The sequence below is a fragment of the Hippoglossus hippoglossus genome, chromosome 5 (genome assembly GCF_009819705.1).
Source record: "Hippoglossus hippoglossus isolate fHipHip1 chromosome 5, fHipHip1.pri, whole genome shotgun sequence".
In the NCBI taxonomy this organism is placed as follows: Eukaryota; Metazoa; Chordata; class Actinopteri; order Pleuronectiformes; family Pleuronectidae; genus Hippoglossus; species Hippoglossus hippoglossus.
The window spans coordinates 9,801,581-9,829,505 of record NC_047155.1 but is presented as its reverse complement, the minus strand read 5'-3'; the positions used below and the strand labels follow the sequence as shown (position 1 = coordinate 9,829,505).

General features: G+C 43.3%; 1 protein-coding gene across 1 annotated transcript; it reads right to left on the bottom strand.

Moving 5' to 3' along the window:
- Positions 1-24: 24 nt before the first annotated feature.
- Positions 25-27,917, bottom strand: LOC117760941 (zinc finger E-box-binding homeobox 2-like). The gene is made up of 8 exons (XM_034584368.1): positions 27,860-27,917; positions 8,010-8,297; positions 6,294-6,503; positions 5,405-5,598; positions 4,852-4,963; positions 3,078-4,612; positions 2,632-2,815; positions 25-2,322 (listed from the first exon to the last, which is right to left on the bottom strand). Exons 1-8 carry the CDS (start codon positions 27,915-27,917, stop codon positions 1,706-1,708), a joined length of 3,198 nt encoding a protein of 1,065 aa, XP_034440259.1. The 3' UTR covers positions 25-1,705.
- Between the last annotated feature and the right edge of the window lie 8 nt (positions 27,918-27,925).

Genomic DNA, 27,925 nt, shown 5'->3' with positions numbered 1-27,925 from the left:
TCAATGAAATCAAAGATTCGGGTGTAAAACATGTCAAATTTTATTACAAATATCCACAAACATGCAAAAAAAAAATAAGTATAAAAAGTTAATACAAAAGTTGCATCTGTGCAAGTAAAAAATTAAAAAATACTGCTCAATATTAAAAGTCTGCAGACACTGAGTGAAACCAGGCAACACTTTTTTTTATATATATGCCTATTTAAGACACAGAAGTAACAGGTAAGGCAATACAAGGTGACAGTTGACGTGGCACATATGCATATCTGTGGTGAGAAACACAAAAACACACACACACTGATGCTCTGATGCATGAAGGCCCACAAGCTTAGTCACACCTCGTGCACCACCATCTTATCTTGTTGTACCAAGGCTCTGTCGGATCACTCACAGAGGCTGAGTGCATCCGAGGCACTTTTCACGTTGACTACACTGCAGTCAGAAAGAGGAAGTGGGAAGTAAAAAACCGACGTGTGCATGAGTCCTGAGTCTTGACCCTCTTGCCACATCTCAACGGACACCCTGAACGTGTGACACCTTCTTGTTCCTGACAGGCTGCGGCACATGTAAGTCATTGCGAATAAGACGAGACTTTGTATCTTTAGATAAAATAAAGCAGCTCCGTGTGGTTATTACACAAACAGTGAGAAAAGTACAAAGTTTAATTTACTCCCTCACAATAAAAACCCAGAAGACCTCCCCCCCTATAACTTCAGACTGAAATTAAAAAGGTGCAGTCCACGTTTCTTCTTAAAATAAAAATAAAAACCCCCGCTGCTTTCCACTTCTTCCTGTTTTTACTGCTCACTCTAAACACTTAATATATTGCTGATTAATTAAAGCCACTGAGAATCCATAGTTACCCTGAAGAGATGAGTTGGTTTTACCTTTTTTGATTTCACAGCATTAATGGCATAAGTCCTTGCAACAATAATGGTAAATTGTAAACTGTAAAGCGCTCACTGGTTTTAGGACAAAGTAAAAGCGTTACAGTTATTGCTATTTCTTAAAATAGAGGTAAAGATTTGTAATGAAATGCACCACAGGATAATCAAAGGTGATCTTTTTCTTGGACTTATGAGGAGGAATAAATATACTAACTAGGCATCAGGTGATTGTGTTGATTTGGCTGCATCTGTAACCTTTGACCTCTGGCCTCGATGGCATTTTAACATAATAATAGATGTCCCTCCATCCTGCAATCAATCATACAGACAATTCCTTCAGGGCCCCACTCACTGGTATGCATCTACAATGTGAACAGTCGGAATGTTTCAAACAATGTAAAAAAAAAAAAAGAGTAAAAAACAAAAGCTTCTGGTTTAGGGGTTGTGCAGCATTCAGCAGCAGCAGCAAGCAAATGAAAAGTTAGAAATCTGCAAAACCACATCTGGATATGTGACACAACCGCCGATAAGTAAAAAATGTTGCTGTCCTGGAAAAATACAATAAAATACAAGTATAAAATACAACAAGGTACATCAAGTCTATTTCACATGTTAAAATATTGGCACATGTATTTTGTTTGTATGGCTTGATCCTCTTTAAGGCCACGTACGCATTGGCAGGTTTGTGCATTTTATCATGATGTGAAATTAAAGAAATCAGAGGAGCTGTTATATATATTTATATGATAGATAAAAAAAATTATCAAAAGTATTTTATATATACAGTATATGCATTGTTTTGGCTTGTGGAAGTCACCTTAAGTCTTTATCCTGGGTAAATCTGTTATATCCAGGTTTAGTTCATATTTGTCCAAGTCTCCACTCTGGTCCTCAGTGCCCCGTTCCCACGCGTGACTGTCTGTATTGTTTCCCACGTCGCAGCCGTTTCTCTCATGTTGCTCTCCGTGCTCCCTCGTTGGTGAATCCTGGACGGGTCGACCTTCCAAAAGCTCTCCTGACACACTCTCATGTGCCTCTTCCACATGACCATCACTAACCCCTGCCTCTCTCTCTTCCTCCTCCTCTTTGAGTCCCTCTGGAGCCCCGTCCAGACTGGAATCGCTGAGGAAAGAGTGCGGTGTTTGAGTGTCCTCCAGGGACAAAGGGTTGTCGTCAGCCAGCCGACCCGCGAGAATGCCGCCTGCCCCCGGGCCGAAAGGCATCTCCTCGGGGTCTTGGTCGGGATCCTGGTCTTTGCTGCAGTAAGCGTAGCGGTGGTTCATGTGCTGGGAGTAAGAGCCGGAGTGAGAGAAGCGCTTGCCGCATTTGTCACATTGGTATGGTTTCTCTCCAGAGTGCAGCCGGCTGTGCTCGATCAGATGGTGCTTGTGCTTGAAGGCCTTGTTGCAGATCTTGCACTCGTGAGGACGTTTGCCTGTAATGCCGACAGAGAAATTATGAACAAAATATTTAGAAAATGTACTGAAATAATAATGAACTTTTTATTTTTATTTTGTCAGGATTTTCAAAAGATTATTTTGACATTGTGTATCGTAACTAAAGCAGATGGTTACCTTAACTTACAAAAAGGTAACAAAGGGGGAAAGGCCTATACGAAGTTAACAAAATATGCCGACCAGCATCTCTAATGTTCATGAATAACAAAATTTGAACAAATATGATGGCAACCAATAAACTAAATTATATATCAAATGTTCTTGCAGACTGTGCACAAGCTACTGACCTGTGTGCTCATATTTGTGTCGAAGCAGCGAGCTGCTCTTCTGGAAGGTTTTTTCACAAATGTCACAAGCATACATCCCCTCTTCTGTCTTCTTTAGCCTCTTCCTCCCGGGTCCACCCTCTCCCTCCAGACTTTCATCCATTAGAGAGAGGTAGTCCAGTGCTCCGCGGCTTAACACCTCACCCTGTAAAGAAATCATGAAAGTTATTACTATGCAGTAGTTTGCATGGGTTATTACTTTAATTAAACTTTACAGTAATTACTTAATTTCTTACGACAGAGTATTTACAAATTTAGTAGAGGCAGAGAAAGTGGGGATGACATGTGGGGTCCAAACCGAACCTGCGATCATTGCAGGAAGACTCACACGAGGCACCTACTCATCCAGGTGAGTTTAGTGCCCCACAATGCACTTAATCTAGATCTTAAAGAGAAGCCTTACTCACCATCAGAGCTTGTCTCTCCTGGTGGATCTTTTTCAGCGTGGCCTCTGCGTCCGCCTCCATCATGTAGGCCATAGGAGAGAGAAACCCAGCGCTATTAGCTGGCTGACTGAATGGAATCTGTGAGATGGCATCATGTCCTGAGAGCCCCAAACCAGACTGGTTGATGATAGGAAAACCATTGTATAAGGACCCTGGAAACACAGGAGTTCTGGCCCCGCTGTAGACCGGGTGGTGGTAGTGTAAGGGTAGATGTGAAGTCGGACTTAAGTTGGACATTAGTCTCTTCAGCTGCTGCTGGGCCCCAAGCTCTCTCTTCTCGCCTCTGGCTGAGCTGCCGTTAACAGTTTTGTTTCTCCCCTCTTGGTCTGAGAGCTGCTTGGGCAGGGAGAGGTCCAGAGGTTCGTTCTGTGCGGACCAGGGGCTTCTAGTCTGGTTCTGAGGTGAGGAGATTTCAGGAGGGAAGTTGGTGAGGTCGAGGCAGACAGGAGAACTGAATCCTGACGAGGGAACTCTTCTTCTGGCTCTAGGTGAAGACAGATCTGGGGAGTGGTTGATTGGTTGGCTCGGGCTTCCCTTTTCCTGGCTGGACCAAAACGCCCGCGCGGACAGGGTATCATGGTGGGACGATGTGGGAGAGTGCATTGCGACCAAAAGCTGCTGCGGTACAGAGTGCCAGCTGGGCTTGTGCAATGGTGACTTGTTTCCACAGAGACCATTGGGGACCTCACCTGGTTTGCTGTTCTCTAGTTGGAGAGCAGATCTGGGGAAAAACAAAGGTGGCGAGGAGTGGTCTTTGACGCGAAGACCCTCGGGCACCTCCATTGCCTCAGGATTCATCTTGCAGAGGTAGCGCTCGTGCTGCAGGAGCACTGCCACATTGGGGAAAAGCTGGGAGCACCAGCGACACGTCACCCCAAGCACGCATCTCTCCCCTTCCCCTGACTCCCTCCTTCTGTCAGGGGACATTTGTCTCTCAAGCCCTCCTCCATTGTGAGTCACCCTCCTTTCCTCTGCTGCAGCGCCTCCTTCTCTTTCCATCTCCTCATTTTTCTTCACCTCCCTGTGAAGCACCTCCTGCAGCATCTCCTCAAATTTGGTCCCAGAGTAAGGATAAGGCAATAGGGTGGTCCCTTTTAGGATACTGGCCCTCAGGGACAGCTCTGCCGAGGGGTCCCAGAACCGAGCCAGATCCAAAGCTTTGGCGAAGGCTGCAGGGTTCTGGTTAAGGTCTTGCAGCAAAAGCTGATGAGGATCTTCTGGTACTCGGCCCAGAGACCTGGAATTATCTTGGCTCTGTGAAGACAAAGGAGAGCCGTTGTCGTTGCTGTTTCTCCCCCTGCCTGCAGAGGGAGACTGGAGATATGAGGGGTGGTAGGGGCTTTGGTTGTGTCCATTAAAAGCCCCGCTGGCTCCTCCTGTATGTCCCCCTCCATTCCCTCCACCGCTGTGGCACTTTTTGCTGCTTAAGTGGGAGCTGTATGAGCCAGAATGAGAGAAGCGTTTCTTGCAGTTTGAGCACTCATAAGGTTTCTCACCTAAGGGATACAACACAGAAAGAACGCAATCGTCAAAAGATGTCGAGTGGGCTGAAAATACTTTTTACCAGGGTGTCATCATTCTGCATTTTTCATAATCGTTTTTTCTGTCAGCGCATGAACTGGGTGTGTAATTTCACAAGTGACATGATAAGTAAGGGTTAGTGATACAGAGGAAACAATAGCAAATCAACGGGTCAGTACTGTACAGTAAGTGTTTTGATGTTATTTTGTCTCACCACTGTGGATGCGGAGATGCTCTTTGAGGTGGTGTTTGTACTTGAACGCTTTGCCACACTGCATACATTTGAACTTCCTGGTCTCCATGCCTTGATCAAGCATGATGGGACTCTAGGAAGACGGAATGCTGTTATTAGTTTTACACTGGAAGACGTTAAGGGAGCAATTTCAGGGTTGGTAGAAGTATGATTATGGTAAATGGTCTGTATTTATATGCATACATACACACTTGGTGACCACTCGAAGCACTTGACACTACAGTTTTGCCATTCACACATTCACACACACACATTCACACATTGCTATGTGCTACAATCTTTGTGCAGCACTTTCCCCATCGCACATCATTCAGACACAGTCAGGGGCAATTTGGGGTTCAGTGTCTTTCCATGCGGACTGGAAGAACCCGCTCCACCTCCTTAGCCACAGTTATTTATGTACAACACAAAGTTACAAATATATCACTACTAAATAATTAAAACTATATGGAACCATGCTGTGGCATTTTGCCCTAATTGCAGCAGGGAAGATTTATGCTACTCTGAGTCTCACCTTGTCCTGCATTTGATTGTGAAGTGCCAGGTGCTGCTCCATCTGTGCCCTATGGGGGGCAGTGTATCCACAGAGTGGACACACCATGTGCCCCCCCTCCCTCTCCTGACAGTACTTGAGGTGCTCCCTCAAAGTGGCTCCTCGCTGATACATCCTGTGGCAGAACGGACAAACCTGCTGGTTCCGCGCTGCATCTGAAGCCCAGAGAGAAGAGACGGTTTAAACAGAGCGTGAAAACTGTCATGCATTAATCACATACACTGTTTTCAGGCTTGGGGGCTGAAGCCTGTCCTGGTATAGGTCACCAACCCGTCTTATACATAAATACAGCCAGAGTAAACTTTACCATTTAAAAGAAAATATTCAAAATGTATTATTTTGAACTTAATTAGAAGCAGTGGACTCTAAATGTCAATTTGACCGTTTTTTTACGTTGTGTGTGTCGTCACACAGGTTGAATGTTGAAATAGGAAGATGGAATCTTACGACACCTTTTCTTGTGTGTCTGTGGTATAAGCTACAGAATGAAACGTGTTCTCATTCTCAGATCTGAGAGAACTTAACTCTCACCATTATGATTTTTTATTGTTCACTAATATTTATAGATAGAAACAAGAATATATTAATCCCGTCACATATCCACATGTCTACCTAATGCTGTTATTTTATCAAGTGAAATTATTTTACATATTTGCATTGTGACGGGAAAATTAAAACTCTGCCTTTTTCTTCCCATTTTCTTAGCATGTACATCATTATACACGCTTATCACCCTTTAACGACATCCTGCAGTTGAGTTGGTTATTAGAACTAATAACACTCAGAACAGCCATTTCACGTGTTCATTTTCTATGTATTTATCATTGCAGCCGTTCCGTCATTCGCGTACCTGCTCCCTCAGGTGAACTGTGCTGAGCTCCTGGTGACCAGATAGCGGGCGGCAGGTCGTCGTGCCTGCTGCCCTGGTGGTACGCGGCAGCTGTGCCATTGTGGCTCAGATGGTCCAAGAGACTGGCGGAGGTAGAGGCCCTCTTCAACTGGGCCAAGAATTCATAGTGAGCCAGGTCCTCAAAGGTATTCTGGGAGTCTGAGTTCTTACCTGGGGAACAGATAAAAAGACACTAAAATATGTACAACTAGAAATATGTTCATTTTGAACCAGCAGCTAAGGTAAACATAACTATGAGACGTGCAGACACTCAGCTTTATTACTTTGGTTATTTACAGGACAATAGAAGTGTTGCTACAAGATTCTACTACAAGGTGAAAAAAAAAAATCCTTGCAGAGAAGATAGAACAAACCTGTTTAAGTGTTAAGACAAGTTTTCCTGACCTACATTTAACCTTCATTTACAGTAATCCATATTAAACAAAAGAGACTATCATACATTTTTTTGCTTTTTGGAGCAAAGCAGATTCTAATATTTCCGTAGTAATTAGAGACTTTTGCTAAATCTGGGTTATTGGAAAACCTTTTCTCTTTCTTTTTTATCAAATTTCTTTTATTTGAGTGAGAACGAGTCAGACAAACAATAAAATCAATGATTCAATATATTACATAATGATAACGTTTCTTAGTCAAATCCTTTGAGGGTATTTCATCCACGGGTACTTTACAGTCATATAAGTATTATCGCAGTCATCTCTGTTATATTAAATTTATTTTTATTTTAATTAAACTGTTTACTTAAAAAGTCTGAAAGATAAAACAATAAATCCAGGGATCGGCCAGAAGCGACACGCGATTTTAAGAATTCTTTCTCATTTGTGTCTTCGAGTGCAGTGACAGGCACAGCGAGAGGGAGACAGCCACAGATGTACTCAATGTGAAGTGGAGAGGGTGTCTCCTATCTCAGGCCAGTCAACTCTGCTCACTGCGACTTTGAGGAAGATTTTTCAAATGTTTGCAGATGTTGGCATATTTTGAGCTGTTTTTTTATGTGGTGAAGGGAAGAGCCTGTGCGGTGGAGTGTTGTAAAAACTCAGCTTTGCCTTCATCAGGCGAGGCCGAATCACACGAGGCGAGGCAGCTAAGTGATTGTTAGTAGGCGAGCCGCGCAAGCCTTTGATCTCCGCTAAATAAAAGGGAAAGCCTCGCGTCGCACAGTGCTGATTTCAGTACCGTAACGTCACCTCTTTGATGCATGGAAATATTGTGACATTGTGTGGGATGAGTTCTTTTGTCATGCTTTCAGAAGGCTGCCTTTTCAAAGAGAAGAGTGAAAAGAAGAAACAGCTTTCAGGGAAGGCATGGTTACACAAGGAGCTGATACGAAGGTGTATCTACGGGGCTTTGAGCAGCATCGTGAGGCTGGCAGTGTCTTGCATCAGAAAAGAAACCCGCTGGAAAACTTGTTTACACTTACTGTAGAGTAAGTCCACAGCAGTCTCATACAGTATACCTTACATTTTTACACTTTCATACTTTCTTCACGGAGCCAGTTAAGTAAGTTCAATTCACTGGATCTGGATCTTTATCTGAATCGGCACCAAATTCCACACACTCATAAACATCAGTCCCCTAAATATGCCTGATTCTAACAGACAAACCAACAAACACAGACTTTTCCTACATGACAACACAACACTTTAGTTTGTAACTTACAGTACATCCTCAATGTTTCATGGTCTCCATCCTGGTCAGTGGTGGATGCAGTGATGCCGTCCTCAGCCGCTTCGGCATCCGGCTCCACCTGCACCCAGTAGTTCCTGGCGCCGGGGCTGAGGCTGTGCGGGCGCGTGGAGCGAGCGGGGCTGCCGGGCTCCTCCGTCCCCTCGCTGGGCGTCAGGCTCGTCTTGTCCAGGCTCTCCTGGCAGTCCTGCGGCTCCAGGCTCCACAGGCCCACCTCATCCTCCCCCTCAGATCCCAGTGAAGTCGCTTGCTCAGCATCCACTGTGAGAGGGAAAGTAACAAAGGAAAGTTTTAGGGGGGCTCTGAGTTATATTTAAATGCCATGCATCAAATGAGCTCATTAGGGGATGTTTGATTTTGCAATGCTGTATTGTGTTTTCAGTACGTTTAAAAATCAAATAACACCAACACATGTCTTTAATCTGGGCTAAATGACACACCAATTATTTTGTTGTGGTGTCCAAACCTATAATTACTTTTTAAAAACATGGTTCATAATGAAATGGACATGTCTCTTGTTATTTCAGATGGTGTTTAGTTATTTGAGCTGTAGGTTGTGACCACTAGAAACCAGACACAATAACGCATTGGGTTAAAACAAATATGTAAGGAACCAAACTGAGGAAAAACCCAATCAGGAATTCAAAAATATTTTCTAAATGCAAATCTAACATTTATTATTATTTCAATATTCCTCTGTAAGTAAGAGGATGAGGTTGTCTTCATGTTGTTCAATGTGTTTCTTATCAAGAGATATTTCACATGGCGATGTGGATGTGTGGGATAATGATCAACGCAAACAGACAAGCTCAGCATGCAACACACATAACTGAGGAAAGATGTATACTTCTCAACACTTCAGACAGAAATATAAATTATAATAATATATTATACTCGGCCAGTACGAGGCTTTCAGTTGGATACAAATTTAACCAAAAAGAATTTGAAAAACGATATATTTAACAAAAGAGTATGTATGTATTTAACCGAGTCTGCTGTTAATGCGTCATTGTGATGTTTAAACTTCAATCCAAGAAAATGCAGCTTGTTTTAATGTCACTTTAAATCCCAGTTATTTACAACATATACTTCTTTGTTACTTTGAGTTCATGTGCAACTGTTTTTAAAGAACAATTCGTGACTGTAGAATAACGTACACATTTTTTTTATGTTTTAACTCTATATTTTCATCATGATCCGTGATGTGTATAGTACATGACCGTGTGGCAGTGAAGCAGTAAGAAAAGAAGACAAATAACATATTGTCATTTTAAAAGTGTACCCTCGGTGCCCAGGCTGCGGAGAAAAGTGGAAGGGCGCGTTACTTTTTCCCATGGCGAAGACAATAAATGACAATTACAAACACATGCCTGGGATTTCAGCTGTAGGCTCTTATTTCCAAGGCTTTCTTTGAGGACTCTCTGTTTTCCTCTCACTGATTGGCAATATCTAATCACAACCAAGTAATGACCATTTAAGAACACAAAGTGGACTCCTTGCCAGTGCGTTTGAAATACAGCATCAGAGAAAGCCAAACCGTTGTCGAGGGGAGAGCGCGGCTTGTGCCAACGGCCAGAGCTCCCAGTTCTTCTCCCCCCCCCCCCTTTGTGTTGTGAAAAATAACGTTTCTGATCAGTATTTGATGACGGTCGCACTACAACGTTGTCATGCTTCCTATTAGCCTTAAATGAATTTTCCCTTTTGGCTCCGAGAGAGATCAGAGAGAAACGTAAAGTTTCACAGCTCATTAAATGTCACAAAACACAAACAAGGTTTATTCATTACCCTGTCAAAACACACTCACACTCACTCCCTCTGAAAGATTTTCATTTTTTTTTTTTTTTCTTTGAGTTGCTGCGACTACAACCCTCGCTCACTCGCCTGTGGACAGTTCTCATCGTATAGTTTGCCTTCAGCTCCCCTGCACATGTCATACGACCCACGGCTGTGACCGTACACTCAGAGTGACATTATAACCTGGTAACCATGACACCTTCACAACCCGAAAGACATGAGATTGCACTGATAACACACATGCACATTCACTCTGCTACTGAAAGAGCCGAAGGGGGTGGCCCGCAATCACATTTAAGTTACTCAAACAATTTACACATATTCTTCAGATGAGTGTATTAAGATGTAACACCTACACGTGTATCTGTTTGTATCAGCATGTTGTACGTCCTTCCCCCGGCTTCACTACTGCACCCCTGTTAAACCATAAAACTCAGTGTGCATGCCTCCTACAGAGCCGATCAACTAACATGGGGAGGACAGACTTCTTCTTCAGGGGGGTGAAATTCTTCATCAAACATGCTCCACTACAGCGGGTAGTTATGAAGTTGATGAGGTTGCTCTATCAGTCCTGCAGGAGTTTCCTTGGGATGATAGGACATACACCGCCAGGGCCCAAAGAAAGGGGGGGGGGGGGGGAGAGTCTGGTCCTGATTAGCATCAAATTGGCTCTAATTTTCTCTCCCATGACAGTGAGTGACACTGAGTCTATATGTCCTGTCATTAAAGCGGCACCGCACAGGGATGGCTTTCATTATCAGGCCCGATGATTTATTTATTTGGATAGAGACTGCGTCAAATAGATTCGTTTTGCGTGTGTGTGTGTGTGTGTGTGTTGGAGCCACACAATCTTTGAACAGTGCAGGAGGCTTGGGATCGCCTCCATGGACGGATTGTGTGTCAAGGTACAAAATGAATTTAAGAGTAACCCAAACTAGCACACACCAGAACACTGCTGTTGTGCATGCACTTTATCGTGCGTGGGAAGAATGTGACTCATATCCAGAGAGTGCTCACCGAACTGTGCTGCATCATGCCTGACAATGTTGATCACTCGGTCGTCTGGGGACTGTTTCTGATGGCTTGACAACAACACTTGTGTTCAGATCACACACTGCAGCGCTATTTTAATCTGTCTGTTGCTGGCTCTCCCTCGCTGACGGAGACTGAAGTGAAAGATTGACGGCCTCTGCCTGTTAGAAAGATTGTCACGTTCTCCAGCTTGGACACGTATAGTTAGAAATGCAGAATTGCACTCAGAGAAAACAAATTGCTGCTCTTTTCGAATGTGTTTATTAATCCATTGTGAGTTTCCTCTGCAGCCTAAAAAATAATCACCTACAGCAGTGGTTCCAAAACTAGTTGTCCGGACCCCTTGGGAGGTTGTGAGACACAGACAAGAGGTCGTCATTGATCAAATTAAATTCAAACCAATCAAATTTACCATAATTTAAACATTAATGCTATAAAAGAAAAGACACAAAAATAAATTTGTTAAATTTAAGATAAATAAATATGAAAAATGTATAAATATTTCATCAACCCTATAATTTTCTTTGTCCCCACATGATCCCTGAGGTGTTTATCAAGGAATAGTCATAGCATCAGTTGCAGCAGGTTAATTAGTGGCACCATATGATACATTACAACATTAGTTCAAATCAATATCCTCTTGGATAATGTGGGCCCTAAAGTAAGAGCCTTACTTTGTGGGTCACGGACTAAAACGATTGGGAAACCCTGAACTACAATATTAATTTGCTTATTTACATCATTGGGTTGGACAGACATGAGTAATAATTATAAATTCATAAGCACATATTTTTGTGAGCCAGAAATTTTCTAAAACCACATTTTAAAAAGTCTGCGTTTCTCTTGCACTGGCTCAGCACAGAGATAGTTTCAGTCCCGTCCACGCGAACCCTCCTCTGTTTATATCCCTGAGGGCATCGACTGTACAGACACTAAGCTGCAGTTTATTTTACAATTCACATATGTGATCTGGTATTGACTTAGTAATTATGTGGCTAAATGGTAAGCACGCAGTAATTACCTAAAAATGACCTTGTTTGTTTCTCTTGGTTTTAAATGGCAACAAACAGGGCCAGGCCCAATTTACCACACAATGAATTTATTACCATTCTGTTGATTTTTACGCACTTTACACTCGATGATTGTCAAAACAAAGCCAGAATAACAGTAATACAATATTATCAATGCAATTTAATATATTATTGTATCTTACACATTTTAATAACAACCAAATAAAATAAAACATCTTTTGCACATATTAGTTTGAGATATTTTGACGGCGCTCAGATATACAATTGACAAACACCAAACAAAAAATAAAGGATAAAATATGTAATAAGGCTTTGTTATATACAAAAAAAGGATTACACACACATGTCATATGCCTACTAGTAAAATTACGTATTAATAGGAAATGAAAATCAAATACATATTTTACAAGATCTGAGTTTCGCTGTAAATGTGTTTTTTAGGCCACCAACTTTTCAACAGTGTTTTATCGCCTCTTAGAGATTTTTAAAGTTTTATATTAATAACAAATTATCGTTCTACCTGTAAGAGATGAGATCTACGTTGCTCTTCATATGACCTAATGCATGAGTGTAAATATGACATAATCATGTGGTGCAAATATCACGTAACTGTAACATCTGGTACATTTCATGAAGTACAAAATGTAGGTGGTAAAACTGTCAAACCAGGGAAATGAACACAGCCCATGAATAAAAACTCACTGATTCAACAGAGCTCCCGTAGATTTCACTTAAATACATTTTAAAACACTTTTCTATCATTATTTGCTTCTCAGGAGTGACATAGTGCTTCTTCCACAACAGTTTCACTCGCCTCAAAAGAAACTAAGCACTTGCTACTTTGAACTAGATAAATTACCACATGGAGGTGCATGGACGCCCCCATACTAAACAAACAACCAAGCACAGGAAGATGTGTGATTATTGTCATTTTACTATACCTATGAGAGCAGTTCAGAGACACCAGGTATCCATATTCATCTCCAGAGCATATCGCAGGATTCAAACGTGTCATTTGTCACTGTGGCTGCTCTCCTGTTCATACCTGCTGTGTAACATTCTCACAATGAGTCAGGGGAGGACCACAACCAGCAGCAGACGCCTCCCCCCTCATCCTCCTCATGTTAGCAGCAACTCACTCTCTCACTCACACTCTCTCTATCAGGGTGATGCTTGTTTGGCACCTTGTCCTTCTCAGTTTGATCAATCCTGACAACAATGATTTGTTTAGCAGAATTAAGACAAACTTGTATATTTGAAAGAAGAAGATATCACCCCCCAATTCATAAGCTCACAGGAGAGTATGATTTATTCCAAAGTGAGAGACTTTAATTCACAGAAAACCCTGCACTGAAATTTCCTCGCCTCAGTCTGGAATGCAACTTTTGATTTCAATTCATCCGAATGCTTCTCAGATTATACGCCGACAGCAAATTGAGGATTAAGTGCTCTAAATTACACGGTAACCAATAGGAATGGTGGTAATGGGATGTTTTGCTGCGTGTTTATTGCATTTTTGTGGCCAGCGAAGAGGAAGTGCAAACATTCTTGTCTAATGATGGAGAAAATAAACCCGTAAACGCACTGATACCAAAGTCACACGGTCGAGTTTGAGCTCAATTGATTGGACGCCGCTTCTACAAAGTCTGCAAATAGCTGCTGAGACTGAGATGGAGATTGTAAAGGTCATATTAGTGTGGAGGAAGAGATGCTAAAATGTGCAACTTGCTGCAGAGTGTGATTGTGAGCTCTTGCACTGAAGTGTGTGTGTGTGTGTGTGTGTGTGTGTGTGTGTGTGTGTGTGTGTGTGTGTGTGTGTGTGTGTGTGTGTGTTCCTGTAATGACATCTTTGTGAGGACCATTTTAAGCATAGATCCTACAGAGTGAGGACATTTTGAACAGTCCACACTTTTTCAAAGGGCTGTTTGAGGGTTAAGACTTGGTTCTAGGGTCAGGGTTAGCTGGGGAATGTAGTATGTCAATGAGTGTGCTCACTAAGATAGAAGTACAAACATTAGTGTGCATGAGTGTTTGAGAAAGAGAGTGACAAAACTACACCGAGAGGTGATGGAGAAAGAGAGATAAGAGAAGAGCAAAGGAACAAAGGATCAGAGAAGAAAGGTACATAAAAAGACTGAAAGCAACAGTGTCAAACCGTCCTGGGCACAAATCCTCCAACTGATGATGAACTGTGAAAAACACACAACAGAGGGAAATTCCCTCAACGCACACACACACACACACACACACACACAGAAAATAGGGTATCGAGTAATACAGAAAAACAAACAAACAAAACTGATGCGGTGGAAAGAATGGAGAATGAGACCAATGTGATGCGGAGGAGACGACAGAGTCATCGAATGAACAATAATCTCTGTGTGTGTGTGTGTCTGTGTGTGTCTGTGTGTGTGTGGTCCAGTTATTACTCATGTTGTGGGGACCTAAATCTTTTGCCACATTACGGCGACTTGTCTTCTTTATGTGGACAAAAAGCAAGTCCCTGTAACGTCAATGATTTAATTTTAAGGTGAAGACATGTTTGAGGGTTAGTATGGTTTAGTTTAAGGTTAGACTTAGATTAAGGTTCGGGTTAGGCAAGTAGCAACTATGGTTAAGGTTAGAGTAAGTCTCCAGGAAATCAATGTAAGTTAATGTAATATCCTCTGAGGTCATGGAGACACGACTGTGTGTGTGTGTGTGTGTGTGTGTGTGTGTGTGTGTGTGTGTGTGTGTGTGTGTGTGTGTGTGTGTGTGTGTGTGTGTGTGTGTGTGTGTGTGTGTGTGCGTGTGTGTGTGTGGCTCCAACATGATCTGTACTTCAGTCGCAGATAGCAGAATTGAGGCCCATGTGGTGCCGCAGCAGCAGGGTCACAGCTCTGTGCCGTTAGATGTCCCGCTCATTAGGAGACACCACCCTGTCAGAGTATTTACACCAGCACCGCAGCCCAGGGGCAACATCTGCACTTTGAAAGACGCAGCGGCGGCGTCGCACAGCAATCAGCTCGAAAGAAATAAACACCCAGCTAATTTCCTCGTATTGATTAAAGCCCTGCGAAAAAACAGAAGTGCGGACAACAGCAGCGCGATTCTGCACACTTTAGCTTGACAACAAACACCGTATTGAAACTATTTCGCCCTTTGTTCACTGTGGCTTTTAATGATGCTCTTCAATTAGGGCCCCTTGTGACACAAAAACAGAATCTCCCTTTTGGCATTTTATTAGCTTCAAAGCCGCCGAGCCATTCGCTGATACCACACACAGGGTTGATTTGTCAACGAGTCTTGCTCTTGGTGTGACTGTGCGCTGGTGTTAGTTTCATTATTCACACATGAGTGCTCAGTGCGATTTCAGAGGAGCCTGCATGCACGGGCGAATCAAAGCACAGCCCCGAGACAGAGACTGGGCTGCTCTGTGGTGTTGTGTACAGCTGCCATGGCCCCGCACTGAAAAGGGCCCTGGCATCTAAAAATCTATTGATTTCACAGTATTACTGATCTGTTATTCTCTATCTACACGTCACATCACTGCACTGCACCCGACAGTGAACCACATGTGCGCAGTGGAAAACCTGTTCTTGTGTAGCTTCAAACAGACCGAAACATTTGACTAACGGCAAACAAGTTGATAAAAGTTAAATATAGTTACGAAAGCTGTAAGTTACTGTACAGTGTGTACATGTGCTGCAGTGCAAGATCAATCTACATCAAGATATAATGTCTGTCATCATCTTTCACCTTCAAAGGAACATTTTCTTCACATCTGATAGACTCAGTTAATCTCTTCCTGTTTACCCTGATGCACATTTTACTGGGGCTTGTTACATCCACCAAGGAGGTTATGTTTTCACCCCTGTTCGTTTGTTTGTGAGCAGCATTACCCCAAAAACAACTAAATGGATTTCTATGAAACTTTGTGGAAGGATGCGGTACGGGTCAGGCAAGAAGCTATTACATTTTGGTGTTGGGTTGATCCAGGAATTTGTTTTAACTTTCTTTAACAATCCGAGAAAGTGCTGTTCTAGTTGTTCTATTGTGACTGTAAATATGGTACATATTATATTTTGGGCTATTTTAAACACTTATGTGCCAATTTCGTGTTTCTTATTTCTTATTCTCATTGTTTCAGTATCATTCAGAGGACTTTAAATTCATTTATATTTCACGTGTAACATTGAAACTGCTTCTGCATATCCCTTTCCCAAGGAGCTAACTGGTTCCTACCTGCCGTTGTTTCACGTGGGACAGGTGTAACAGTGGCGTAGGCCTGTTGGGAAGTCCGAGAGTTATGTTCGGTTTTGCCGTGTGTTGGTGTTTATCAAATAAAGATAGAAGAAGAATAAACCCCTGTGCTTTAAAGAGAAGTTGTAGCCTGCTTATTCCCCAGAGCTTAGAAAAACTGGAGCAGGCAACCAAGAAATAAGGTTACACTATAAATACTGTGTGAGGTCACTTAATGAAATTGCAGGACAAACTTTGTTGTTTAATATTTGTGACATTAGGTGATTGCAACCACGTGTATTATATATTATTTTATATAAAGAGAGATCAAAATGTTTCTGATTAGGGCCCTCTTTTTTGCACGGTGTCCCCATGATGGAGTAAGTCTAATGCTAAACCTGTAGCCTCCTAACACATCATTCTCTGAGCTACCATGCCTGTGTGAGAAACAATAGAAACTGGAGCAGTGAGACAGGAAGAGGGTCCCAAATAGCGTCAGGCCTAAAGAGTGATCACACCACAAAGGTGTTGACAGAGCTGTGAGGGGAGGTGGTGTGAAGGAGAAACAGACACTCACAGCGTGTACTTTTGCCCGTCCTGTAGATTCCCAGCCCAGCTATGTATATTCTTAGATCATGTGGTGAGTCATCTATAGAAATCCACGGTGTATTTTTGCAAACCTGTAATGATGGTAACTTCCACAGCGAACTCAAAATGAATAGGTTCCCATTTTGCACAGGTAGAGCTTGTCATTCAGTGTATCATCACAGCCACAGCCTCTTTGTGTGTATATAGGGGATGTTGTGTTCAGAGTTTTAGCAATAGGACGTGCAAACAAACCGCAGTTGGGTTAAAGCAGCACAGTCTCGTTATCTATGAGTTCGTCCCCTTATCTGTTTTTAAATCATTTGTCGAAAACAGATAAGAATAGGAAGGAAAGTTAAGATAATTGAGATCACTTAGGTTTGAAGATTTATCTCTGGGTGCAACTGAGATGAAAGCGAAACAAGGAAAAAAATGCAGCAATCAGTTTTTCTCTTTTGCATTAAAGAGGCGAAAGGTGTGAGTGAAGAGGTGCGCAACGAGCCTTTGTGGTCGTGTGTTCTTCCTCCGGAGGTTTCCTGTGTGCTGCTGCTGCTTGCATGTTTGCCACCATGTTTACCTGTCCTCCAGACCACCACACTGACATTTATCAAAAGAAGAGTCACCTCGTTTTCTCACCGGCCGTTACCTTCAAAGCGACAACACACTTTCTAAAGTCTGCGTGCGTCATTAAACACTTACACACCAGAGAGAAGAAGAATCTTTTTTGGGATTATGAATGTATTCTTCTGTTTGCAATGATACAGCGAGTAAATTGATTTGGGTTTTTTTTTTCCACTGGATTCTCTAACCCATAGAAATTTACAAGTGTTTTGAGAATTTAAAGGGATTTTATAGAGTTGTTCTGTCAAGCGATTTAACATCCAGAACCTATAACAATCCTAATGACTTACAGCCTCTGCTTTAAATTCACTGTCTCTTTCTTGTTTTTCCTCATCACACATTTGTCATAAACTCTGTCGCAGAAAACAATTTCCACTGACCCACCACACTAAGTTAACACAGGAAACACCGCTCACATCATCCTGCTGCTGAATTGCGTATATTGTGTAATTCACCATGTCAGTGACTCACCAGCAGTGACAAACTAACTCATCTATTGTACTCTAGCTTCCCCCCCGCCATGTTTGAGCTGAGTGTCACTGCCACCGTGCACTGGGAGCACGCGGGGCCTGCACGCCTCTGAGAAAAGGTTAGCTCGGTTTGAGGACCACGTTATTTTGGAGTTGGCCCTCCGCCTCCTCCTGTGGCCCTCGCTGGTTTCCGTGTAGCAAGGAACCGGTGCTGGAATGCAGCAACGGTCACAGAAGGACCCACGCACTCACCGCACTGTGAATCAAAACCCAAACTCCACTTCATTAGACTCCTGTCATTGCAGAGACTCTCACACCACTCTATAAATACCCCCGTCTCTTCCCCCCCACGCCAAATTTGTTTTCCCTCTTCTTTTTCTTGACACATGAAAATGCTCGGGGACCGTTCCAGCTGTCTGATGTGGCTCTTTATTTTGTACGTTGGCGCAAGAAACCACACAATAGTGGCTCCTTTTGAATATTAAAACATTCTCTGACGGAGCACAAAGGTTCTGAAGTTTTTTAATAGGGGTGCACGCTAAATAAAACTTCTCTTTTGAGTTTAACAGCTACACAATGTGGGATTTGGTTAGTTCGACTCGAGCTGCAACTTTCAGCTATGCCCACGACAGGAGATTTGTTTTGAGGGCGAAACAAATATGCCTGGTATCCCACGGACTTTTGTCGACTTCAAACGTCTTTATATACGATCTCTCTGAGGTGCTTTGTGCATTAAAGCCCTAAAATGTTTTAATGTAGCCACTCAAAGCCGATTTAAAACACAAGATACAAGAACTCTGAGGAACCCACAATGAGATATAAAAGATCAGAGTGCACATGTGAAGGTATTCACGACACAAGTAGTTAAAAAAACCCAAATCAACTCCTTAAAGCTACTGCCTTGTTATTTCTCTGCACTTTGACCAATTAAAAGTAAAAAACAAAGGCCACAAATAGTCATTAAAGAACATGACGACACGAGACATTTATCTCCTGCTGCTTCATTCAGGAATCAATCAGCAAAATAAGAAACTATAAAATGCATCAGTATAATAACAGTATGTTTCTTTACAATGATAAATGTTCGTCAGCCTGCAGATGAGTTCCAACAGTCAGATCCTGTTTGTAACGTACAGACGGGGCGCCATCCTCTGGCCCATGCAGACATTACATCCCTCAAATGAGATGATAACACACCAGAGCGTTTCCAGTGACCACAAGTGACCTTGGAGGCTTTGAAACATAGAAAAGACGCCTTTCTAATGTGGCGCTCTGCTCGTGTTCTTTGTCTTTCTCCCCACGTTCCCCACGCGCCTGTACACACACACACACACACACACACACACACACACACACACGCACCGTCTACTCTCTCCACACACTCTCTCCGTCTCGGCCTCAGTGCTTCTTTCATCACTTTTTCTGCACGCACACATCAAGAAATATAGACAAGGAAAAAATGAACACACACGCATTGTTCACACGCTGGTCTTTTTGTGGTTATGGAGTTTTGATTAGGAAGATGTATGAGTCATATTGCATATTAATTTACACACACTCGTACGTGCTTTTGTTTCAACTTGATTTGTGTGTGAGTGTGTGTGTGTGTGCGGTGCATGTGATGCCAGAGCCCACGCTTTGAAAAAGAAACTAATTAAAGTCATAGAGAAAAATGCAAAGGCAGCAGAACTGCACGGGAGAGTGTGTGCATGTCATTACTGACCTGGCCCATGTTGGAGAAAGAAAAAGTGATGGCAAGAAGAGAGAGGGAGAAAGAGAGAGAGAGAGAAAGGGAGGGAGAGCAAAACCTCAACCGTCGAAATAATGTATATAAAAAAAGACTGAACAAGAAGAAAGGTTTAGAACGCAAACTTGGGGAGTTTAAGAGGATCTTTGATGTGTATCAGAAGAGGAAAGCAGCCTCGCGACTGGGACGACAGTAATTTTAAGTCGAAGCAGAAGGCCGGCTGGCTGACTGGCTGCCTTGCTGGCTGCCTGGCTGACTGCCTGGCTGACTGACTGCAAGCTTTGATGGCGTTGGCTGTTTGAAGTGGTTTTCGGGGGATGGGAGCAGCGTGTGGTGTCAGTGGGACAGGGGAGGCACTCGGGGGGGGGGGGGGGAGTGTGGGTAGGTGGTGTGGGTGGGTGGGGGGCATGATGGCAACCGTTCAGGGCTCTGGGAGAAGGGGGGGGGGGGGGGCGGCAGAGGATGGATAGATGGAAGGAGAGGGGAAGAAAGCAGGAGAGGGAGTGGATAAAAATGGAAGTGAGTGAAAGGGATAGAGGAGGTGGGGGAGAGTCGATACAGGAAAGAGAGAGAGATAAAGAATCAAAGGGAAGAAAGGGAGACGGAGTGGCGAGAAACAAAAAGCTCACAGATGAAGAGTGGAAGAAGAAAGAAAAGCAACAGATGACGGCTGGAAGAAAGTGCAAGTTTGAGAGAGAGAGAGAGGGAAGAAAGAAAATCCGATTTGTGTCAGACGTTCAGGGGCCCGTCCCAATACGAGGCCTGGACGCATTCACACCTTCCTATTACTCGTATCATTCAGATGACGTTACCTCGCTCTGAAAGGCTGCCAGGCTGCCTTATAACTTAACTTCCCTTTCCATCCCTCCTGCAAAGCTGGACACACGCACCATATAATCATAACTGCACTGCTTCCCTGAGGTACCCCGCTCGACCGCATCGGCAGAGAAGGAAAAAGAAATGTACGACTTCAGAAAGTTTTTTGTTTTTGTTCTCCGTGCCTATTCATTTTCTTTTATTAGCGGCTGACCTGTTTCGTTTCAAACCTAAGCACCAGTTTGTCAAATTTGCAACACAAACATGATACGTAGCAATGAGATTAAAGCAGTGAAGAGTGAGCATTTGTGTTGCTTCCTGTGTTGGATCCTGTTCTTACCTGAGCTAAAGACTCATTTGCAACCTTTAAATATGTCACGCTGGTTGGAAACATCAACATCTTTTTCTTTTTGTGAGGTCTTAATTGATCGTGCTTGAAAGCGACTAAATATAGAGGCATGATTTATTACAAAAATAGTCCAATTCCTTTCCAAAACCTCTCCATTGTTGATTTGTGATGCTGCAGGCCACGTTTTCACAGATACTCTCTTGTAACACAACTAATATGTTTGCATCGCATGTCTCACAGGCGGAATGAATGAATTTGTTTGTGGTAAATCACTGCTGATGGAAATTTCTGCCGAGATGATGCATTCGCTGGTGGGCCCAGAAGTCAGCGGAGCGTGTTCTCTCCCCAGAGGAATGTGTTTACTCCCTTCCAGGTAACTGAGTACGTACATTATCTGAATGTGTGAGTGAGAGAGAGAGAGCGAGAGTGGGATGTGCAGGTCAGACGGAGGTGGTACCAGGTGATCACAGGTACAAGGAGACAGAGCGAGAGAGGAGGAGGAGGAGGAGGAGGAGGAGGAGGAGTTGGCTGACTGATCCATGCCTTTTCTGTTGCTGGTCCAAGTTCTCACACCTCAGCTGATGCAGTACAAGCCCTTGACTGCAGATAGAGTTTATGTTGGTGGACTGGAGAGGTCAGGACTGTTAGAAAGTCTGACTTTCAATAGGATGTTAGCTTATGTACTGTGGGAATATGTCTATGTTCTCTGTATTTCTGTTTTTCCTTTTATTTTATTGCCTATTTTATTTTATGTTATACTTTCACATCCTTTTTCTACCTTATTTTGATGAGGCTGCTGTAAAAAGGGAATTTCCTCAGTGTGGGATCAGTAAATTTGATCTTATCTTAATTATTTATGGCTGTTCAGGCCTTCATGTGATACTGTAGCTGTTTAATCACTTGTTTCAGTTGCTGGATTAGTCAAAAGAAACTGACATCTTGTTTAAAACTTTATTGACAGATAATTTATAAACAATTGCGATTATTGATTAATTGTCTAAATCCCTTTCAAATAACAACTACACCATCAGGGGGTGCGACCAATAATAACGATCCCACATCCCAAAATGTGAAGACAAAACTTTTCGATTGTCCTCTGGTGGCTGGCTGCAGTCCAGGTCATAAACTCCGCCCTCTCCATGTTAGCAGATGGGACATGGACCAAACTAAAAACATGTCAAATAAATTTCTCTTGAAGAAGGTTTCTGTCATTTTAGGTAATTCTTAAAATGATCTTAAAGTTCTGCTACCTGCCAAGAACTGCATGTCCGTCACGGGAACGTGGTCAGCTAAAGAGGAAACTACTGGTGTTGTGCTGATTTACCATCAGCTGACAACGCTGTCAGCAGCCCAGCAGGGCAGACACCCTCCGGGGTGTGGTATAGGATTTCATAACTGAGCGATGACCAAGACAGCAACTTATGTTCACATGAAAAAAAAAAAGGAAGGAACAGAAAAATCTTTTTTTACACAAACTTACACAGTCCTGCAATACATTTTTTTGTCAATGTGCCGCCATGATTGCCCGTGTGGTGCTAAGTAGACAAAAAAGATCCACACGAGAAGAAAAGTAAGTAAGTAAAAACGAGAGAAACATTTTGTTTAAAATAAGGAAATAAGAGAGCAAGGCAGAAAAGAAATGGGAAGTGATTAAAAAGAAAGGTGTCAAACTGAAAACCACTCCTTTTCTCGAATCAGTCCTCGGAGGTGATCAAAGCAGATCCTCCACAAACGCCACCCCTCTCCTGTCGTTTACCACATATCAACGTGCTGCCCTGTTAGAGCCGCTTCCAGAACACTGACACACTCTGTGTCTGTCTGCCAGGCCGCTCTCCCCTCTCTCCCTGTCTCTTTTCTTTTCCCCCTCCATCCCTCTCTCGCTCTGCCACCCATCTGGGCCTTGTAATACATGACAGCTGAAGCGGGGTTCCAAATTTAATTTGAGGTGTGATAAAACGGCACATATCTATAAATGGTGTGCAGAGATCCTGCCTATATCTGGATAGTTTTAACCCCTCTCCCCTGTCGAACACGTGCGGCACATATCAAACGCACAATACCCCCAGCCTGTCGGCGCAGAAAGGGGAAGATCTGCAAGTAGACTAAAAGGTGAGGCGTGGTGCCAAAGCAATGACAAAGGATGTAATAATAAAACGGGGAAATGGAATCTGTCAAGAATGCAAAGAGAGCAGTTTGCAACATCATAATGTAAAGTACGTAAATCCTTTTTCTGTCAGATAAAACGCCTTGATGCGAAAATAGAATCGCACGCATTTGAGTGAGAGGCCGCAAGAAATATTGTTGGTGTTAAACGTGTGAAAAGTGCAGCCTGAGGCACCTTGAGACTCACACACACACACACACACACACACACACACACACACACACACACACACACACACACACACACCTCATGGCCTCTGTGGTTATTCATGTTGTCTTACAGTTTAAAAGAGTGTGATCCTCAAACAGTCAACTCTTAAGTTTCTAACTAAGTCTTATCTGCTCTTCCTGGATTTAACTTTCAGCGACTAAGCCCCAGTTTGAACAAAGGTTACATTTCTTTGCGTATATCAGTCGGATTCAAAAAGATAGATTCTACATTTTGTTGCAATATTTCCGACGATGAAAAGTCGATGTAACATCTCAACAAAAGACATCCTACATCTCCAAACGATCACGAGCGGGAGCCAATATGGCGGAAAGCCCCCGCGCGAGTATTAATCCTACAATGGCACCACGAAACTTTCCAAATAATAATTCCTCCTGGAGTGGATCACCAGTGTGGCAGCCACACAGCAGGAATGTACAGTACGACATGGGACTGTTTGGGCTGCATCCAAGCAATAATTGAATAAACATGTGAAAAATACCAGAGGGACTCAATCAAGGGATTCCCCATCACTGCTGCGTTGATCTGGCATCAAACGCAGCAGAGCTGGGATGGGAAAAATATGTGCCACTTGGAGCTATGGGAACGTGGAGGAACAAATAAGGAAACACTTAAGATTATCCCACATTCTGTCGCCCCGTCCCGTCTCTTGTGCATCTACCCGTCGTGCCCCTCGAAACCCCTCCATCCCCTGTCTTCTCACGCCGACGAGCTGTTTTTTCGTCGTCAGCCCCATCGGTTCCCCACCTCTGTCATCCTCCTCTTCTTTCTTCCTCCTCTGTCCCACCCACCCGCTGGTTCTGACGCCTGAGCTGAGCCCCTTGAAGAGTCCCGGTAATAAACTGTGGTGCCTGAGCTCTTCATTGCTGTCTCGCTCTCTCCCCCCGCCCCTCATCCCCGAGCGCCGATACATCTTACAGCAGGCCCGGTCCAACAGGCCCAGCCCCTGTGCTTTGTACAGTACAAGCGCGACAGTCTTTCATTGCTGTGTTTCCCCCTCTATTCTCTCTCTTTTCTCTTTTTCCCCCTCTTTTCTGCTGCTTGAGTCCTTTGTGTACAGTGTGCTATGCTCACTGTGGCAGCACTGTGCCAGAAAAACCCACACAAACACACACGCATGCACACACACACGTACATGTATGCACACACATACACAGTCACAGACACACAGCTGGGCCCCAGCTGCATACAAAGACTGGGGTTTGGAAATCAATGAAGGAGAAAGAAGAAAAGGGGAAAGGAGTTGAAATAAATTGGCACTTGAAAAAAGGAGAAAAACGAGAAAGAGGGAGTGAGGGAAACAGGGAGAGAAAGCTCTCTCTCTCTCTCTCTTAAATAGGCACATCAACTCAACAACAGAGCGAGGTTTTTCATGGACTGACAAAACCTAAAGCACAAGGCAACAGGGCTAAATATGTTTCTGAGGACGCTCGTGAAATGCAGCCCTGCGTCTGATTCGAGAGTCGGGGACTGGATGAGCGTGATCGGGTGTGTGGATGTCTCTCTGGTGGAGACGCCCGCTACGTTTGAGGGGAAAGCCCGGGTATAATCCAGTCAGCGGGCTTTAAATAAATGAAAACACTGGAATCTAAACAGCGGGCAGAGACCAGTTACTGCACCAATTAGGTGGCTTCTTTGAATCCGTTATAGAGACTAAATGGCTGCCTCATTAAAGTTGTCCTGAAACTGAAATAAAGAAGTTTCAATGAGGAAAATAGATGTAAACGCCACCGTTATTCCAAAATTAGGCAGTAAGGTTAGTGATATCTGGCTCAAATGCAAAGAAAGTGAAAGTGTAAATCTCAAAAAACCCTGATAATTAAAAACGGTGCGAGAAATTTGACAATTTTCTCCATCAATATGAAAGATGGAGCATCACACTATCAAAATAAGCGTATGGAGTCAAATGTGAGTGTGTATGGAGGCCTGAAATGGGGGGGGTGCGTCCTCCGCTAATTAATTCACACTCTTTGAAACCAAAATCTCTCGCTCACAGCCAGAACAAAGGTCATCATCTCAAATGGATGTGTTTCCTTCCTCAGTCGCAGGACTGTTTTCAATCTGCCAGGAATGAAGAGTAGTAATTTCCTCACGTTGCTTGATATTGGTGAACATTGACAGTTTTATTGGGGGAGACAGAGACATAATCAATAGGCGCCTTGGGGAGAGAAGAAAAGTCAGCGTATGGTTTTTTTCCACCTCTTTCTTCTGGTTTGGACAAGATCCGCAAATCGCTGTCTTATGAGTCAGGCCTGCCAGATTCATTTGGGTTTATCAAGGACCTTTAACTCCCTGCTCGCATTCCAGATCCTAAACACGGCTTTAACACACACGTATCTGCGCTGGCATACGTGCAGCGAGGAGGGCACGCGCAGATTCTCCACATGCACTGATGCATGTGTGTGTGACACAGGACACCGATGAGCGTGCAATCTCCACAGACATGCACGCGAGGTTGACTTCCCCTCGTAGAGCAAGAATCAATAAATACAGGAGAAAGAGAGCCGCCTGAACAGAAGTGACACAGAATATATTATATAACAGATCTTCAACATTTTTTACTTTTAGGACACTTTTTAGATTTTCGGCCGAATCTCAATTTGTAATCAGTGTCTCTTTCTGTTTTTTCTCCACCAATTTCCCTTCTTAGACGCCCTCAGTTCTTGAAACTCCACCACTACTTGAAACTGACCAGAAGTGATGGTTTAACTTTGCTCTGAGGTCACAGCAGGAATTAAAGGAACTGCGCTTTTCATTGTTGCTGCTACAGTCTGATACGCGACATGTCCCTGTCAGTGAGTAAATGTGCTGGGGGTTATTGTTTTTTTTGCTTTCACAGCACTGTGATGCTGTTGATTCGTGCAGTCGGTCGACAAACTGCTACGTGACGGTCAAAGGTGAGAGTGTGCATGTGTGTGCGCACCGCACACACAAGGCTGCCCGTTAGCGCCGAGCAGCCACAGAGGGATCTCACCCTGGTGACACTCTGCCGGGTGTCACACCTCTCCGAATAAAATGAGGAAACACTTACAGCAAACGATAATGGAGTCCTGACAGCAAACAACGTTTAGTTGTCACCTCAGAGACAAACAAGCACGATGCCTGGTTTGTGAACCTTAAGAGTTAAGAAGAAAACGAGTTGTGTGTTTGTTGTGCGCTCTTGTTCGATTCTGGGGACAAAATATCCTCTCAGTGACAGAAAGATGATGCAGTTAAAGGCTGTGTGTGCACTTTGACTTTAGGTTATAATACAAAGCCAACAGCAAGACACTGCATCACACACACACACTTCAACAGCGTTAGAGGGATTTAGACTAAGGTTAGTTTTATAGATTTGAGCTCATTAAACAGTTGTTGCCTGCAGTTAAATTTAGGCCCAGAGAAATGTTCAATGTTGTGGATAATTTTAGAGTTTTTGCGGCTTCGGGGGTTTGGGAGGCAGCGTTTGATTCTAACATAAATTTCCAGTCCTCATCAGAAGAATAGAAGACCAAATGTTTACGTGTGTGTCCATGTGCGAGTGTGTTTATCCTGCACAACAGTCAGGGAGTTCAGAGGCAAAGACACACACACACTTGCAAACAGCGCACAGTGTGAGTCTCAACAAAGTCCCTAAATTAAGCACACTGTCAACAAGTTCCTCTCATGCAGCCCTGCTGTAGAAGGTGCATTCACGCAGACTGATAGCTGATAACATCTTTACACTGTGATAAGGCCACTGGTGGTCAGAATTACACAAAGATCAATATGACTCAGTGGAGCAGGAATAATGGAGAACATGGGGGGGGGGGGGGGGATATTTTAAAGCCTTTGTATTTGGACAGAAAACTAGAAAACTAAAATGACGAGTGTTTACACATTTTTAAGGTAAAGCTAATTAATTTAGCTATTCGATTTGTCACTTTTACCTAAAATGCAAGTCATTTAGAGATTTGACAAAAGAAAAGTTATTTACACTGTGGTTCAAGAAAAAACTTCTATTTAGAAGATCAATTTTAAATGAGCCATTTTCTTAATGTTGTTTCTGGTACAATACACTTTCCACTAAGAAAATGTTGACTTTTTAAAAATTCATGTAACTTGATGTAAAAAACGAATTTGCAGTAGAAGATAAAAACTACAAGGGAACATGATCCTAGAGAGAAACCTCATGAACAGGTTAAACCTTTTTTTTAAACTCAGGCCGACATGAGAGAGAAAGAAAAGTTTTTTTTAAAGAAACTTTTAAAGAAACGTTTTTCTCAAGAAACGTTTTAATTTGACAAAAATCACATCTTGGATATCAAATCAAAATAGAAACACGCCATGCTCTGCGTCCGGACGTTTTAAACAATGTGGATCTTCCAAACTTTCCAAAAAAGTTTGGGGAAATTTGTTTTTCGGGATAAAGATAATAAAACAAACAAGGGTCGCGAGGTTTCACTGAACGCGTGCAGGGGGTTGAGGGGATGTTTTCTGCGCATTCGCTTCACCTCTTAACGCACGTCTTTACTCCGGCTGTAACAATCCCAGCTGCCACCCTGCCTCCTCATCCTCACTTATTAATACTGCAGGGTCACGAATGCAAAAAAAAAACACGACTGTAAAGTTGCACAATGAAAACACGTTTCATTTGTTTCCAGAAAGCTCCCGAGGAAATGTCCCCCAGTGATGAGCTCCTGCGCGCAACATCTGCTGCACCGTGGAGTCCCCCGACTTGTTCAAACTTTTCTCTTCCCCCCCCCCCCCCCCACCCCCTCTCTCCACAGCTTCTCGGTTCTCTCACCTCGGTTTCTCCTGGGGTTTGCCTGTTTCCTCCGCTTGCCTCGGCTTTCCTCCGTCATCGTCAGGC

Coding starts and splice junctions, on each gene's coding strand:
- LOC117760941 (XM_034584368.1), bottom strand. CDS start 27,917: ATGACGGAGGAAAGCCGAGGCAAGCGGAGGAAACAGGCAAACCCCAGG. Junction 8,298..27,859: donor AAACCCCAGGAGAAACCGAG/GTGAGAGAACCG, acceptor TCCCTCTCACAG/TGGATGCTGAGCAAGCGACT. Junction 5,599..6,293: donor CAGTTCACCTGAGGGAGCAG/GTACGCGAATGA, acceptor TCTGGGCTTCAG/ATGCAGCGCGGAACCAGCAG.